The following is an 18,998-nucleotide window of genomic DNA, read 5'->3' as shown; positions in this document are numbered from 1 at the left end:
TGGATGACGCGATGGTGAAAGACAATGCTACGGCGAACGGCGGACTGAGGAGAAATCGTCATGTGCTTGGGCGGTGACGGTGAAATTAGACGAAGTGGTGGCTGGAACGATGAACACCAAATGGCGATGGAGCTGAGGAAGAAGATGACGACGTGGGTCGTCGGGTTTCGGTGGCGGAGAAGGCGATGTTGTGGGTGAGCGACGACAGGAGACGAAAAGAACAGCAACGACGACGATGACGCACGACGGCTGTCACAGCGGAGGGCTTTTTCAGTGTGATGTCGTCGGCCATGAGTCGAGAGGGAGATGAAGAGTTCTTGAAGCTGTTGTGGGTGAGCTGAGAGAGAGATAATTATCGGTTAAATAAAGAAGAAAGATGTTGACCTAATTTCCTTTTTTATTTTGATTTTTTAATTTTTTTTACATAAATATAAATAAATAAAAAGGCAAGTAAATGAAAGTAAATAAAGTGAATAACAGCCTACGAAGTGCGACTAAGCGTGGGCACGCTTAGCGAAAACTCCAAATCTGTTTTGGTGAACTAAGTTAAATAGTTTTGAAATATCGATTAAGCGTGGGCACGTTTAGTGAAAACTTCAAATATGTCCAATTTGGCCTTCCAAATAGATTTAGATGCTTCATTAAGCGTGGCACGCATCGCAAAACTTGAATAAAAATATTAAAATTAAAATCAAACAAAAGAGAAAAGAAAAGGATAGAAATTTCATGGGTTGCGTCCCATGCAGCGCCTTTCTTTTAATATCTTTGGCTATACATTGTTGTTCCTCAACTTGAATAAGTTGGGCACTTTAAATCCACTCCTTTTTCGTCGTAGCGTATCCAGAGATGGTGTAGACTGAGGAAAACTTTGAGGTTCATGAGAGAATTCTTCCTCGAATTTAATTTATCGTGAAATGCTTTGTTCTTATAAGTTCTCGAACGAGAGCTAAAATTTTTATAACCATCGAATTTAGGTTTTTCCTGCACCAATGGATCAATAAAGTCTTTCAATTTGAATTTGTTGGTGCACAACACCCTAAGGAACTTTACATAGTGAGGTACTCTTTCGATTGCATATTTCACATGGTCTTCGCCATCAGTTGCTATGGAATCCTGCAAAAAAGGGTCAAAAGTATCTACAAGGAGGGCGGTAGGTAAATCAGTTAGATACCTCATGGATTCATATATGTTGAATCTTATGATTTCACCGTCAAATTCCATGGTGAGTCTTCCACTGTGCACATCGATTTTTGTTCTAGCTGTCTTGAGGAATGATCTTCCTAACAAGATTGATGTGGAATTGGGGGAGTTGTCCTCCCTCATATCCAACACGTAGAAATCGGCGGGAAACACCAATTCATTTACCTGTACAAGAACATCTTCCAAGACTCCTTCCGGGTAGACTACAGAGCGGTCTGCAAGTTGGATGACTACCCCCATTTCCTTTAAAGGACCAACATTTAAGGACTCAAAAATGGTTAGGGGCATAATATTTATAGATGTTCCAAGGTCGCACATAGCCCTTTTTATCCAATCATACCAATTTTACAAGGTATAGAGAATGTACCTGGGTCTTTACATTTTGGGAGTAATTTTCGTTGGAGAATTGTAGAAACATTTTCTCCCATATATACCTATTCATTTCCCTTGAGTTTTCCCTTACTAGTGCACAGTTCTTTAAGGAATTTCGCGTAGTGGGGTATTTGCTTGATGGCATCGAGTAAAGAAATGTTTACCTCCACTTTGCGGAACGTCTAAAAAATCTCTTTTTCTTCCTCTTTCTTCTTTGCTTTGGTAACTCTTTCTGGGAAAAGTGGTCTGGTTACCAAAGGCTTCGGATGATCCTCTTCTGGTTCGGCTTGTTCTTGTTGGACCTCAATTTCCTTTTCCGGCTTTCTTTTCACAGCGTGCCCACGTTTAGTGCCATCTTTGTTTACATTTTCCTGCAATTCCTTTCCATTACGAAGCACAATAGCACTAGCATTTTGTCTAGGGTTAATAATAGATTGAGAAGGTAGCTTACCTTGAGACTCTAGCTTGTCAACAGACGACGCCAGTTGACTGATTTGAGAATCTAGGTTTTGAATGCTCGTCTGGGTCTGTTGCTGGAACTGTTGTGTGTTGGTCACTAATGCTTTCACCACGTCTTCGAGAGATGGGCTAGGCGTGGGGTTAGGCTACGGAGGTGGTTTGTGCTGGGGTTTTTGAAAGTTTTTGTTGTTGGTTACCGTAACTCAGATTTGGATGATCCCTCCATCCAGGGTTGTATGTGTTGGAGAAAAGACCATATCTTCTGTGTTGTTGTCCAACAAATCCTCCTACGGAGTCGGCATGCTCGGTGGTTGACTCTTGAAGAGTTGGGCGCATGTCATTAGCGTGCCCCGTTAAAGTGCAAATACCACACGCTTTGACTTGTTGATATTTGTCTGCAACAACTTTTTCAACAATAGATGTGAGTTGATTTAAACGATCTTCAAGATTACTTACCTCGTTGCTTCTCTTTGGTGGATCATCGTATCTAACCCCAAACTGTTGCATGTTGGACGCCATAATCGAAATCAAGCTACGCGTTTCGGAAGGGATTTTATTGAACAGTGCTCCTCCACTTGCCGCTTCTAGCAGTTTCCTATCCATGCTTGATAGACCTTTGTAGAAGTACTGGATCAACAGGTGGTCTGGGATTTGATGATGGGGGCAACTTTCTATTAGTTGGTTGAATCTTCCCCAATATTCGAAAAGACTCTCTCCTGCGAATTGACGAATCCCGCTGATCTCGTTTCGGATTGTTGTGGCTCTTGAGGCAGGAAAACATTTCTCAAGAAACTGCCTCTTGAGATCATTCTATGTTGTAATGGATAACGAAGGTAGAAAGTGCAATCAATCCTTCGCTTGGTCGGCAAGAGAGAAGGGGAATGCTCTTAGTTTGACTTGTTCCTCACTTATACCTTGTGGTCGCATTCCGGAGCATACCACATGAAATTCCTTCAGATGCTTATGTGGATCATCACCTGCGAGACCACAGAAAGTAGGAAGTAAATGAATTAATCCAGATTTCAATTCACAGTTTACCTCCAAGTTCGAGTACTTAATGCACAGTGACTGCTGGTTCAGATCGGGCGATGTCATGTCTTTGATCGATCTTTCAGGAATCAAAGCCATTATTTCTTCTCCGGATTCGCTCGAGGGCGCGTCAAATTCCAAAGTTATATCTTTTCCGTCTTCATAGGGAGCGGATGTTCCTTCTGATTGTTGCTTAGTCTCCCAACGTAGTCTTCATGAAGTCTTCTCGATTTCGGGATCGTATTCCAATTTACCTGTACGAGAAGACCTTGCATTAATGGTGATAAAAAGCAAGTAACAAAAATTAAAGAAATCTAGTTAAAAACGCCAGTCCCTGGCAACGGCGCCAAAATTTGGTGGGTGTCGAGATCACAAAAAATAATTTCTAGTACACTTGTGACAGTGGGAGTAGGGTCAAAGCCACAGAGACTGGTTTTAAGTTGATTTCTTTAGGAAAAAGAAAATAATAGAGGGAGATTGATGATAAAAAGAAATAATTGAAAACTAAATAAACAAGAAAATAATTGAAATTACCTGATGAAGGTACGAGAGAGAGATATTTCGGTTAAGGCTAGGATAATGCTTGAATCTTGTGAGCTGATCATCTATGCAAGAATAACACATGTATAAACGAATAAACCAGTTATAATGTTGGTACGACCTAACACCTTACCTTTTCGTCAGCCAAGGTACAAACCGTTGGCTAGATCCCTAATTAACAGACAACCCTGGGAACATCCACAAGATTTAATCTATTAACAGCATTAAGAATTCGAAAGACCTGATTCTAATCAATAAACTCCTACGAGGATAATTCGTTTGAACTAGATCATAAATTCCCCATAACATAACTAATTACTATGACATAATTAATCATGCTACGTTGCCACTAAGCATTGAACTAAATAAACAATTACACGGATTTATAAAGTTCAATTAGCTAAGCAAACCTTCTTGATAGTGAACAACTAGCCACATTATTCAAATATCAGACGTTTGTAATAAGAGCAAAGAGAATAGCATGAATATTCATATAACAAGTGTAAAGAGAACAAATTAGATCTCACAATATATTACGAATCAAGCAATCACCATACCTTAACCAGAAAATAAGAAATTTAGCCGGACATGTTAATGGAAGAACACACTAAAAAGTGGAATTCCATTAACTCCGGTTACAAATTAAAAATAAAAGAGAGAGGGTGAAATAAACTAAATAAAGTATTCTATTAATTCCAATGATTCACGAACCCCCTTCGAATAAAGAGATCCCCCTCTATTTATAATAAAAGTTTCGTACGAATCTAGACGTGGAGGGATAAATACATAATTAATTCTAAAAAGGTAAATTAATCACCAGTAACATGTTTTAAGGAATCCTTTCCAAATCTAAGCACTTCATTCTTTTTTTTTTCTTGCGAAAATCACTCATTTTCCTTTTTCACCCGAGTTGACCATTTCACTGAGCGTTTGCATGCTTAGTCAATCCTGCAGAAATTGCCTTGTAATCTCCTCTTTTCTTTTGATGCCTTCAATTCTGATTTTAGCTTGATATTTACCATCTTTATCTCATGTCTTTCCTTTTGGCTGAATATGCAATAAAATCACATGATTAGAAATATTTTGGCTTAAAAAGGAAGACTAAATTGCTATAAAATCATGACAATTGTAGAGTTATCAAAAATGTTGGGAATGACTCTAAGTGATTCTTGTACATTGTAGAAAGGGGCTTAGAACATTAACAGAATTGTCCAGAGGGTTGTAGAATATTGTAGAAACCAATAGTGTAGCATAGTTGCTAGGATTCCCTAGGAAATTGAGGTTTGCCTAGAAATAGGCCAAGCCCTCTCATTTGTAATCAATCTATCCATCAAGCATCTTTTGTAAATCCTATATTTATTGAATTTAATTGTATTCAACAAAAAATAAATATTGAACAAATTAATTAATAATATAAAAGTTTAATTGTAGCAAAACAAATTGTAGCAAGTATTGAAGTTGAAAAACAACAATCAACACCATCTTTCTACATCTACGTGCATTTACAACTTTACTTATATATGAGGGAAGAATTGACAAAGTCTACGTTGTTCTTTCTCATACTATTCCATGATCTCCGACTCAGTGCATATGTGATGATAAACTTGAATATGTTGAGAGGGATGTAGAAAATGATGCTGAAAGCCATATGATGCCTACCTTGCCCAACCCTATACTGTGGATTTTTGCATATTGTCAGTTTGCATACGCATGAAATTCCAACCTATACATAAAAATATGACTGCAGAATAACTATTAGATAGTGGAACAGATGAATTATCTAAAATTGCTATAGTGTTACTCAACTTACCAGTTGTGCTATTAGAAAGGTGGCCACAAGGAGAAAACTAGGTCGTTCCACATTAGACAACTCCTTGATCGAATAACGAAGATGACTGCCTGCCCCATGATGCTGACTTGATGATAAATCAACTCACTATAGTTGTCCTTAATTTGTCTTGCACCAAATTTATACTGAAAGTCTAATGAACTTGTCTTAAGATCAGATCTTAGATATTTATTAAGTATACATAGGCAATTCTTAATGCATATTATTCTTTAATAGCTCATAAGAAAACGACAATCTTGAAAGCAAGATAAGTGTCAAAAACGACTAATAGTGAAATCTCCTCCCAGCTTGCATGAGTCGGGCATTGATAATGGCTTCACCTTGTCCTTAAAAATGGTCATGATGATTCCATCATTAAGGATTGGGATTATCAACACTTCGATTGCAAGAATCATGCTTCCAAGCATGGGATGTATGGTTGTGGAAACTGCATAGATAGTGTAGTTCTTCATCTTCCGGATTAAGGCACGGCTTGTCAAAAGAACACTGACGAACATGCTTAATCCCAACTTCATTAAGAAATATAACATATTATATGATTCTCATACTCTTATAATAGTATAGACAAATGTGTATATATAATATATAAATAATAGGATAAAAATATTTAAATTTAGATTAAACATAAGATCCAGAGTTGTACTTAGATGTGTTTGGCACTATGTGAAAACTTGCTTTTTTTTTTTTTTTTTTTTTGAGACTGGTGGAGCATCATGATCCTGAGATTAATTATTTTAAATTAATAAAAAATAAAAAATACAAATAATATATTACAAAAATATATCAAGTGTCCACGACATGAAAAATTTCTTCTATTTTTTATTTAAAAATGCCTTAGTCGTGGACAATATCCATGACTCAAAATTATTTTAATTTCTTTTTCTTTTTGTTTTTCTTTTGTCTCTCATCAAGGCTGTCAAGGTTGTTAGCCCTGACAGCGTTGATGTTTTTTTAAGTAATATATGTTGTTGTTATTATTATTATTATTATTAATATTATATATTTTCATTATTTAAGTATAAATTTCAATATTTTTCTAATTATAATTAATGTTAAAAACTTATTAATTAAAAAAATTATAATTAATTATTATAAATATTACAATAAATACGAATATTATTTATGATTTCAATATAAATAGCGGTAATAAATTATAATAACTTATTTTGTGTACAAAATAGTAAATAAATTCAAAAAATATATCAAAATAGCAATGATAATTAAATTACAGTAACTTGTATAAAATAAGATAAATACCTACATATTTGGTGGGATTCGAACCCATAATTTTACATTTGTACTTTAAAATATAAACCCCCACAGACATATTTACGTTTATATATATATATATTTTTAAATATTTATACTATATAAGAAGTGAGAGCAAAAAATGCGTCAAAAGCAAGAATACCAATAATGCCGAAATCCTTTAAATACGTCAATGTGGGATTGCAATTATGATAGTAATAATAATATATAATATTCAAATTTATAATTAAATAATTATTAATATATAATTTACATTGATAATTGAATAAGTACAATATATAATAATAATAATAATAATAATATGTATAATATTGATAAAACATATATATCTCACCCTTGATGAGCTCGGACATTTTTAAAAACTTTTTTTTCCTTGAAGTTGTGAACAATGTTCACGACTTAATATGTTTTTGTTATATATATTATTTAATTATATTTTAATTTTTTAATAATACTAAATAATTAAACCCATGATCCCATGGATGCTTTTCAGTTTGCCCCTATGTGAGGAGTAGAATCTCATAAGGTTTACTAAAATTAAAAGCATACGAATGGGAATTTTATAATAAAATTAAGAATCTTTCGATGGTAATTTCTTAATGTCTGTGAGCTACGTAAATTTGTTTCTTTTACATACGTTCTGCAATTAATATTTAGTTTAGAAAATTTATGGTATAAGTACTAAGTTTAGGGTTACTTTTTTTTTGGCCAAAAGCTACGGGGTAGGATAAGGGGATTTTTTCGGAGTCCCCTCTCATCTCAATATATAAGCATAAGTTGAAGAAGCACAACACATTTTGTAAACAAGAAAATTGGGACTTACTACTCCCTTTACAAAATATCAAATCCAAAGCAAAGCTAATTAAAAAAAAAAATTATAAATCAGTGTGAATCCAAACAAGCCTTGATAGAATCTGCATCATCATGGAATCCAAAATAGTCCTAAAGAAAGACCAACTCCATACACTCCAAATTCTTGGCGGAAAGCTTGTAAACCCAGGAAAAGTAGCCTGAATTATGCAAGACTTACCAAAAACTGTTGCTGCAAGGTCAAAAGGGACTTTTGATCCAACAAAGTGCTACTCATCACTATCATCATCTTTAGGGCTACTTTCAGGTTAAGTTTTCTGAAATTTTGAAATAGTCCAAATTTTAGTTGTTTCAGGCCTTTTTTTCAATCAAGTTAATTTCTTTTCATATGTTCTATAGTTATTATTTAACTTAGAAATTTTTTCGTACAAATGCAAGGGTCTTGGGTTATTTTTGTATCAAGTTTCATGGAATTTTGTGACAATCCAAATTTTAGCAGTTTCAGGCCTATTTTTCGAGCAATAAACTCTTCTTTTTCACACGCTTTATAGTTATTAGTTTAGAAAAGTCACCATACAAATTCAATGAATTGGGCTATTATAGGGTCAAGTTTCGTAAAATTCTGAGACAATTCAAATTTTAGCAGTTTCAAGTCTTTTATTTTTCGTACGTTCTGTAGTTATTATTTAGTCTAGAAAAGTTAATATACATATGATAAGATTTAGGGCTATTTATGGGTCAAGTTTTATCGAATTCTAATACAGTCAAAATTTTGGCAGTTTCAGGGCTTTGTTTTCAGGCAACTTTATTTCTCTTTCATACGTTCTGTAGCTATCATTTAGCTTAGAACATTTACCATACAAATGCTAGGGTTTAGGGCTACTTTTGGATAAACTTTTTTTGAATTATGAAATAGTCCAAATTTTAGCAATTTTATGCTTGAGTTTATTTCTTTCCATATGTTATGTAGTTATTATTTAGCTTTAAAAATTCAACTTTCAAATGTTATGGTTTAGGGCTACTTTTGGATCAAGTTATGTGGAATTATGAGATAGTCCAAATTTTAGCAGTTTCAAGCTTTTTTTCAAGCAAGTTTATTTCTTTTTTATACATTTTGTCGTTATTATTTGGTTTAGAAAATTTACCGTATAAATGCTAGTGTGGGGAAACTTTTGGTTCAAGTTCGTGGAGGTATGAGATAATCCAAATTTTAGTAGTTTCAGGCTTATTTTTTCTAGCAAGTTTATTTCTTTTTGTATATTATGTAGTTATTATTTAGTTTAAAAAATTTATGTTACAAAAGTTAGGGTTTATGGCTACTTTTGAGTTAATTTTTGTAGAATTTTGATATAGTCTAAATTTTAGTAGTTTCAGGCCAATTTTTTTTGCAAGTTTATTTCTTTTTCATACATTCGGCACTTATGATATAGCTTAGAAAAGTTACCAACTTTTTTTAATGTGGTTATTGAGGACGGACAGTGGTATTGGTCGTATATTACGGATACTGACTACTTAGAAATCTTTCTTGTATTACCCGCTATCTATGGTTGAGTGGACTGTAGGACTTGGAGATCACTCGATACTCCTACGACTGCTTACATTCTTAGTATCTTGAGACCTCACGGGTCGAAAGTAGGTTGGTCTTCACTACTCTTGGGTCCCTTTCAAATTCCCAGGCATGCGTTGGTCCTTTTGGTTGGCTCTTCTGGAGGAACTCTCTACCTTGGACAAACCTTGACTCTCTCAGCTGGGTAGTTCATATATCTTCTGCGATGATGACATAATAAAAACACATACACATTTATTTTTCCATTGTAGCTATTTTTGAAAGTGCTTAAGGGTGATTCAGCAGACCCTTAGATTTGATTGGCCTAACTCTGATTGGCCAACGGATATTCTGTGGGCAACAACGAAATGGAAGGTCGAGGATTCCATCTCTGCTTCCTACCGTGCCCTTGTTGCTTCGGCTGTCTACCACATTTGGCGCAAACGCAACGTCGGTTTGATAGAGAGGAATGTGATGCATCAAGACTTGCTGCTATCATTATAGGAGACGTGCGACAGAGGATCCTTAGCGATGACTTACCCTATTCTATTAGCTCATGTGGACTTTATCGTTTATGGTGGATCCTTTGGCCTGTTGAGGGGTATGTCTAGCCTTGAAATGTGTTGTATTGTACCTCTGTACTCCTTTTACTTAATGAAATTTACATTTACTAGAAAGTTACCAAACAAATGCTAGGGTTTAGGACTACTTTTAGATCAAGTTTCATGAAATTTTGAGATCGTGTAAGTTTTAGCAGCTTCAGGTCTTTTTTTCAAGCAAGTTTATTTTTGTCCATTTGTTCTGTAGTTATTATTTAAATTAAAAAAATTAGCTTACAAAGGTTGGGGTTTAGAGCTATTTTTGGGTTAAGTTATATATAAATTTTGAGATAGTTCAAATTTTTGCAGTTTCAAACTATTTTTTCTAGCAAGTTTTTTAATTAAACAACCCGAAGATGGGGAGGGGGGCTTTTCCGGGGGACCCCATCCCTTTTTTATTAAATCATGAAAAATAAAAAAGTATAATCGGGAGTACTAACTGCCTATGATTCTTAGGAAAGTAATAAGTAAGGAGGACTACTCCTTTACAATTAAAAATTACGATGAAAGCATAAACAATGAGTACTAATCCCTTACACTCTATAGAGAAAGCATAAATGATGAGTACTACTCCCTTTCGGTGAACGAAATTCCTAAATACCAGATAAAATGAGGTTGTTGGGCTAAAGGATTTTGCAAGTAAAAAATTTTCTACCACTTCACCAATATCGTACAGAAAATCTCCAGCACCGGTCCTGTCAACATGTATTCACAAAAAAGGCAGAACAAAAAGTAGGCCAGGACCTTGCATGCCTTGGACAAAAAACTTGAAGAAATCAAAAGTAATGTTACCAAGATAACACAATACAATATCAAGGCAGACAAGTTTCATCAACATGTTACCATAGTAACAAAACAAGCAACATAGTGAATCAACACAACAAGAGATCTGCAGCAATAAAAGCATCTCGGACATAATGGAGCAGAACCAAAGGCAAATGCAGAGCAGCTGCACAACATAACATGTACAAAAGAGCAGATGGTGATCCACAGGACTTTCTCCTCTCCCAAGAAGTAACTAGAAGTGATAGAACAAGAGAGGTGAAGTTCGTGTTTTCAACTACTTCCCAAAAAGCAGGCAAGTATGAACACAACTGATGAAAAAAAATGAATCCATATTACATCCCTGAACATATCAAAAGGAGTGGGAAGAGTAGAGCAGGGCATGCACAGAAGCCAAAAAAGTTGATTTATAAGAAATATGGAAAGTGAAGAATACAAGGAGAACATCTCCCAAGTCAATTAGCCATAGTTCAGGGGTAAAGGACAAACAAATTTCCCAGCCAAACAGAAGGTAAAGTACTAAAAATTTCATGTAAGATGCTTTAGATGAAATAAATGTACTAGAACTTCAAAAACTTATGTAGGGGAGGCAACTAGCATCAAGTTTAATCATAACTATAAGGATAGCTGTAATGTGTTCAGGATTTAGAATGGATAATTGTTGGAGCCTGCAAGTTTAGTTGGCAAAGAAGTCAGCGACTTGGTTGCCTTCTCTAAAAATATGGGACAACCTTGATTTACTTTGAGATAAGAGAGTTCTGATCTGCTGCAAAAGAGGTTGAAGGTGCCAGGCTCCTTGGTATGAAGAGGAAATGAGTCTGATGATAATGAGAGCATCAATTTCAATCTAGATTCTTTTCATATCTCTTTCAATGCATAACCGAATATCTCGAATCATAGCCTGTAATTTTGCCACTGTATTGGAGGAAAAACCAAGAGGTTCTAGGAATACAAAGACAACCTATCCATTATGATCTCTAACAATACCTGCAGCACCTCCGATGCTAGGATTACCTTTGGATGCTCCATTATTATTCAATTTGAAACGCCCCTCTTGTGGCTATTTCCAATTAACAATAGTGAATTTGAAGTTATTTTCCTTAATAGGGAGGGGAATATTCAGAAGAAAGGCATCTATCCCCTTTTCAGTAAGCAGGTTTCAGAATCTAGCTTTGTGTAAGTGTTGGAGGTAGTTGAGTGTCTTGAATATGATATGGCTTGATCTGAAAGTTGTCCCTTCATATTTGGCTGCATTACAAACTGTCCAGATATTCCACATTCCAGCAAAGGTATGATGTCCCTGGTATGAGGTTGAGAGTGTATGTTGCACTTCCAAGCTTACAGGAACATTACGAAGTTGTGTGTGCAGGGGGGGGGGGAGTGATCCGAAGCTTTGTGGAAATGAAATTCGAGGCATCAATTGATGCTTTATGGTGAAGGAAAAGGGGAGCATGAGTTTCCATGTCCTTAAAATAGTGAACACATCTAGAAACAATGGGGATTCCTTTCTTTTTAAGCTTGTTGTCCACTAGGGTCCAGTTATTGAGAAGTTTCCAGGAAAAGATTGAGTTGGTTAGGGGGATCAAATGAGACCAAAGAGATCTGAAGACAACTTGAGATGGTTTATGATCTCTAATGAACTCCCAAGCTTTAGTATTGAAGGCGCCATTTGTGGATTGTTTCCAATGCATATGATCTTGAAAACCAGGATTGATTTGGATATGCAAAATGAGTTTAGTGATATGATGAGAAACCTCTTGTTGTTTGCTGCTGTCCCATTTGTGGTTCCTCCAAAAACTTTTACCAAGAGTATTATAAGTTCTGTCTTGATTCGCTAAATGCTGAAGGATGCCTTCTGGGGTAAACCAGTCATGCTACAAGGAGACATTGCCAGCTCCAAGACTCCAGAAGATATTATCTGGTAGCAGCCGTAATATTAAAAGTCTTCTTCAAATATAAGAGTTTTCCTTTCTAGCTTTGGCAATAGCAGGAGTGTTCTTGTGACAGTATTTGCTGAGATCAGTCTCCACCAGAGTTTGTGTGAAAATGCTGTAATGACATCTCTAAGGTTCTTAATTCCTAGTCCTCCCTCCTTAGTTGGGTAACAAATGAAATCCAATATTTAGTGAATTTTTTTTTGATCAGGTGAGGATCCCCAAAAAAATTTTGCAAAGAGTTGTTCAAGTTTTTTAATAATGCAAATACTAGGGCTCAACGCTTGAAGAAGATAGATTGGCATGGATGCAAGCACACTTTTAACCAACTGAAGTCTTCCCCCTTGTGAGAGATGACAGTGTTCCCAACCAGAAATCTTGCTCCTAATCTTGTCCAAGAGAAACTCATATAAAACATTATTTTTATTTCCTTTATCTAAGGGGTCTCCAATGTAAGTGATAAGAAGATTTTTCAAAGTGAAGCCACTGAGAGATTTAATTCTTTGGGCTTTCTTTCCAGAGATACATAAAGTTTTAGAATGACTAATTTGCTGAACTGACTGTTTCTCATAGTGATCTAGAAATCCATTAATTCAGTCAGAGCCTCATAAGCACACCTTGTAAAGACGATGATGTTATCTGTATAGGCTAGGTGAGACACCTTGATTTTGCAGCCTGTTTGGTAGATCATGTCTTTGTTGTTCATGAAAAGGTAGTCTAGCCCCCTAGAAAGGGCCTCTGCTGCAAGAATGAAAAGTGTTGGCGGAAATAGAATCTCCTTGTCTAAGACCCTGAGAAGATTTGAAGAATCCAGAAGGCTCCCCATTCACAAGAACTGTAAACCAATAATTCTCAGTGACACTTTTAATAAGGATGATAAATATGTTAGGAAATCCCATCTTTTCGACCACTGAATATTGAAATTTCCAGTTGACTTTGTCATATGCCTTAGACATAATCAGTTTGATGATGAGGCAGCAATACTGTCCTTATTAATAGCAAATACAACTTCTTTAACTTCTTCTGGAGAAGGAGCTTTGGAAAGGTTGAGGGTCACCTGTTCAAGGAGTTGAGGGAACTCAAAAGAGAATGTTTGGTCTTGAAGAAGAACTGGAATGGCACAGAGAAGATTCTGAAAGAAGCTAGCTGCAGAGGGTTTGATTTGATCTGGGGTAGTGATTTCCTGCTAATTGTCCCTCACTTTATGAATTCTTGATTTTAGTCTTTTCTTCTTTACAAGGGAATGGAAGTACTTAGTGTTTATTTCTCCAGCTTTGAGCCATTTACAATTATTCTTTCGTCTCTAAATTTTGGATTCAAGATTGAGTGCATGAACCAATGCAACATTTCGTTTGTTGAGTGTGACACCCTAAAGATTATAATATATAATTGGGGGATTAATTGGTAAATTTTTATGAAACTTAGTTAATTAGTAAATAAATTATGGGCCATAATTGGAATATAATAAAACTTGAACGGATTAAATTGGAGTTCATTATAATATTTTGGGACAATTTATATTAATTCAAGAAATTTAGGAGGGACGTAATGGGTATTTTAAGAAAAGTCTAATTAAATAAATAATAATAATATTATTATTTATATATATGTATTAGAAAAATATATATATATATATTAATGAATAATATATATACATATGAAAAGAGAGAGAAGATTGAGAGTGGGAGGTGGGCCATCCCCCCCCACCGCCTCACTCTCCTCTCTTTACTCACACACACATACATAATACACACACATGCACGGCGCACACACACATGAAATTGAGGGTTTCTCTCGCGGAAGAAAAACTAGAGGTACGAGAATTGCAATTTCAATTTTTATTAATTTATATAATTATATTATTTAATTAGTTCATTTATTAAATATTGTTTATACTAAGCGATGTATTATTTAATCGGAATATTTTACGAGTTTGGCTATTTAAAATAGTGTCAAATTAAATATCAAATCGGATATAAAAATGATATTGTTGGTTAATTAGATTATTAAATTTATTAGATTTGAATATTGATATAGCTAATTGATACAATTCCATCGGAATTATTTACCAAATACGCAATTAAATGTATTATTGTTTAATTAAATTATATAATAGCGACAAATTGATAGAGAATTAATAGAAATATTTCAAAAATTATATTTAATAAATGGTATGTTAATAAAGAGGAAAAATAAAGATTTTTATTTTGATGGAAATGGAATATTAAAGAATTACTAGAAATTGTACAAATGATAGTCAATATTATATTTAAAAGAAATTATGATATTCTCGATATATTAATTGTGTGTGGTATAACTCATTATACGATACTGGGGTAAAGTGAAAAGACCTAACCACTACCTATTGGATAGATAAAAGCGTTGTAAGGTCGAGGTATGTAAATAATTAGTATTATCTATATATGTTCTCTTTATTTGTGGTATTACTATTATATGACTTTGCGGTTCATGCGGATATTGATTTATCTGAAAATATAGGAGTGGTGAATGATTTGATTTGATTGACGATATTGTGTACGTGGAATTAGATAATACGTTGAAATACTATGTTTGTTGTTTGATGTGTTGTGGATGTTTCAAAATGAGAATATGTTTGATATATTGTTTTACGTTACTAGTTGCTTACAAGAATGGTGATATGTGGAAATGAGGGAATGGTGGAAATTGAATATAATTGTGGCGTGAATACCACTTGATGTGTTGAAAAGCCTATAAGGAGAAATGAAATAAAAAAAGCTTTGATGCGATATGAGAAAGAAATAAAATGAAAAGAGCTTTGATGCGATATGAAAAAGATGTGATGTGAAAAGAGCGATGTTGCGATATAAAAGAGCTATGATGCGAAATAAAAGCGCTATGATGCGAATTGAAAGAGCTATGATGCGAAATGAGATCGATGAGCCATGAGATTGATGAGCCGGCTGTCAAGGAGACTCACTTGAATTTATAAACAGTGAGAATGAGTTGATGAGAAAAACACAATATCACCTTCTGGTAAGCAAACTAGGAAAAATGGAGTTTGATTGGTTGTCTTATTATGAGATAGTCATGTGCTGTAATAAAGCTGATTATGTTAGAATTAAATTGATTGTATCCCATGCGTGTTGCCTATTTATCTTGTTTGGGTTGCATATATAGATAGAGCTGGTTATTTACTTACTGAGTGGCAGACTCATCCCTCTGCTGACATTTTATTTCAAGAGTAGACTTTGAGGTGTCTGCCTGTTGAAGGCTAAGTCTACACGCTATACTCAGGCAGGTCGGGCCAGTATGCAGTTTTTTCCTCTTAGTCAGTTAGAGTACAACTCACATTTTGTTTGTACAAAGAGAATATAAGCGTACGGATTACTTGTGATAAATCACCTTGTGGTGTTTGATATGTATATATAATGTTGTAGGTTGATAATACCTGCTATGATGTGTTGGAATTACGTATGCAAATTGATTAGATGATTATGTGCATTTATATATATAAACACAGGGATTACTATAAGTATGACGTTTAGAGTAGATATAACCATTGTAGCGAAGGGGGTGCTACATTGAGAGTGATCAGGTTGGCTTCTGAGGGAGTCTGTTAAACTGTTTTTCAACTTCAAATAGGAAGGCACTAAGTTTGTTTGACTATATCAATGAAAGTATGGTGCTTTATCCGCATGTTCTGGAATCTAAATGAAGAGGGATGATTGTCATCTGCTTTGGAGGAGGGGATGATGATACGATAATCTTCTAGCAAGGTGTCTAACTCTGGTGGAGGTAAAGAACTCAGACCATTCTTGGGAGTACAAGACTCTATTAAGCTCTCCTCCAAACTCTTTTTGTTAGTCTAGGTACAGAGCTCATCCTTTAAACTCAGGATCAATCAAACCAATATGAAATATCATATCATTGAAGTCTTTTATGGGGCCTGGGCTGTTGATAATACCTCCTTGATTCTCATTAGTGTGCAATATGGTGTTGAAGTCCCCCGAACTATCCAAGGAGTGAGAAACTTTTGAGGTCTTCCCATATAATTCTTGTGGGAGTTCTATAACGTTTAGCATATATGAAGGTGCAATATATATCTTCAGGTAAAATAGAAGAGTTGATTTTAACAGTATAACCTGGACACTAAAACAAAATTGAGCAAAACACCAGCCCTATGTTTGGTTTTATGTTTTGGCTCATCTTAGAAATGGGCCAAAACACTACACCTTGTTTGTTTTTGTAATTTTAATTTTAAATATTTTTTTTATTCTTTTCTGTCTCTTCTTACATCTTGTCCCTTGTTCTCTTTCTTTCTTTTCTTCTTTCTTATTATATGTATTATATGTATTATATATTATTTAATATATAATATTTGTAAAATATAATTAATAATTACTACTAAAAAATAATTATTAACTTATGAAATCATTGATATTAAAGATACTTAATATCAATGCTACATAGTTAAAATATGTAAAACTTTTCTCTACCTAACGAAAATATTGTAGCAGTTGCGTACACTACTGACAATATATCAGTACTATATACCTAATTCGTATTTTTATTACTTCAATTATCTATTAAAATTTATCAGTTCACATATAAAATTCTAACTAATGTATTTTCAACATGTTATATAGTGCATTTAACTCTTGATTACAATTTTTTTCAACTTAGACCAATGAAATCTTTTGTACTTATAATTTTCCTTATTTCACTGAAATATTTGAGAAATTTGAAATTTGAGGATAATATACCAATAGTATATACTTAATTCTAAATTTTTTACTAAAATTTTATATATTATATTTTTTCATTCCAAAGATAAAGTCTAACAAAATCATTGTGGAGACAAACTACAATGTATTTAATTAAGCATTAAAATTATAATTATTATTTACAATATAAAAAGAAATTCCTCAATAAAAAAAGTTACTTGACATAAATATATATATTATATTTCACTAACAAACAAAATACTATATACATACACATATATATTACTAAATATATATATTCAAAGACATGAGTCGACAATGAATAAAAAATCTAAACATATCATCTATCTCCAAACACTAAAACAAAAACATCCAAAATATTAATCCAAACTTATCATCTATCTCCAAAACACTAAAACAGAAACATCTAAAATATTAATCCAAACATAATACAGATTTTGCTAGTAGTGTTAGAGAACATGAAGTGAAAGCCAAACCTACGAATAAAAAAACAGCTTTATTTGTACAAAAGGCTCTAACAAGACTAAAATATGAGGTCTATGGTCTGTAAGCATTTCAAAAAGACTTTTTTGCTTTTCAGTTTTACCAATACCCCTGACATTCCATATCATAATTTTGATCATTAAGATTGTAAAGATGAGGAGGAAACAGACTCTATGTGCCTTTTATATATGTCGGAAGCTATTATTGCTATAGCCTTCCATAATCAACTCTTCATTAACGTGCGTCAAGAACTCTTCTTTAATCCTTATTCAGCTATTAAAGATAGTTCTTTAACAATTGTCTACTGCATCATTGGTGCATACCTGATATAGTTATTATGCTTAAAGCAGATACAACATCAGGCTTAGTGCACCAAACAACATTCCCATGTTGTTTACAATAGAGACGTAGGGGATGAAAAACATCTAAGCTCCTCATCAGTATACTATGACTATGTCTTGGATAACTTATCTCTAAACAAGAATCCAACTCCTTTATGCAGAGTTTTTCATGAATAATATTTGTGTTTTAGTGTTCCATAATATGCTTCTATCATTCCAAAGGATAAATAAGTTTTAACACCTAAAACACTAGGAACACAATTATCTAGATCGATGTTCCACATCTTTTCTCCTTATCCGGTCAGACTCAAAAACTCGTACCTTTTAGGAAATTTAATTTTTCTGATCTTCTTTTTCGGAGAACTGGAATATAGTCTATGAAAATATTGATTGCAAATGATGTTTGCATTATTCTTTAATAAACCTGCACAAACCAGACTCCAAGTCTAGTTTGCCTCCCACTAGTCCCTTGACGTATGCAGGACCGTCCCTCATACTCAAGAACTTTTGTGGAATACAAGTTTGTCATTCCATATCAAATATGATATCTGGATCACCACTTTAAGATGCCATTTTTTTGCAACTCGATAATTTTCAAAAGTCTATATATCCATATGGGCTAAGTAATTCAATGGAACACCGACCAAACCATGTCCAATCAAGGTTCAGTTTCTTTCTAACCAGCTACAGTTCAACATCGTCTCTTCCAGGAAGAATTTCACTGAGTGAGAATTTCATTCTTATTAAGAAACTTCAAAAAATCCCTATAAATACACACCACTTTGGTCCAATCGAAGGGTTGGTTCTCCACTTTAAGTGTAATTCCCCGAACCTTCCAAATGCGATTATGACATGGAGTATAACAATTTTTAACTCAAAAAACTCATCATCAAATAAAAAAACCTTTTATTGATCAAATCTATAGTCTAACTTGTCCAAAAATAGACTAATGAAAACTTGATCATCCTGGGTTACACAATTATATTACACCCTAACACGATCACTAATAGCTAAGTCCATTTAACCCTATAGATTTTGCAAGAATGGCCATGTCATT

At 34.1% G+C, this 18,998-nt stretch overlaps 1 protein-coding gene across 1 annotated transcript; it reads right to left on the bottom strand.

Annotated features, from left to right (window-relative positions):
- Positions 1-1,754: 1,754 nt before the first annotated feature.
- Positions 1,755-3,159, bottom strand: LOC148785051 (uncharacterized). The gene is made up of 3 exons (XM_088875211.1): positions 2,971-3,159; positions 2,229-2,841; positions 1,755-2,146 (listed from the first exon to the last, which is right to left on the bottom strand). Exons 1-3 carry the CDS (start codon positions 3,157-3,159, stop codon positions 1,755-1,757), a joined length of 1,194 nt encoding a protein of 397 aa, XP_088731337.1.
- Positions 3,160-18,998: the final 15,839 nt, after the last annotated feature.

Source organism: Sesamum indicum, linkage group LG11 (genome assembly GCF_026168435.1).
Source record: "Sesamum indicum cultivar Baizhima isolate 11 linkage group LG11, ASM2616843v1, whole genome shotgun sequence".
Classification (NCBI taxonomy): Eukaryota; Viridiplantae; Streptophyta; class Magnoliopsida; order Lamiales; family Pedaliaceae; genus Sesamum; species Sesamum indicum.
This window is presented reverse-complemented; position numbering and strand designations above follow the sequence as displayed.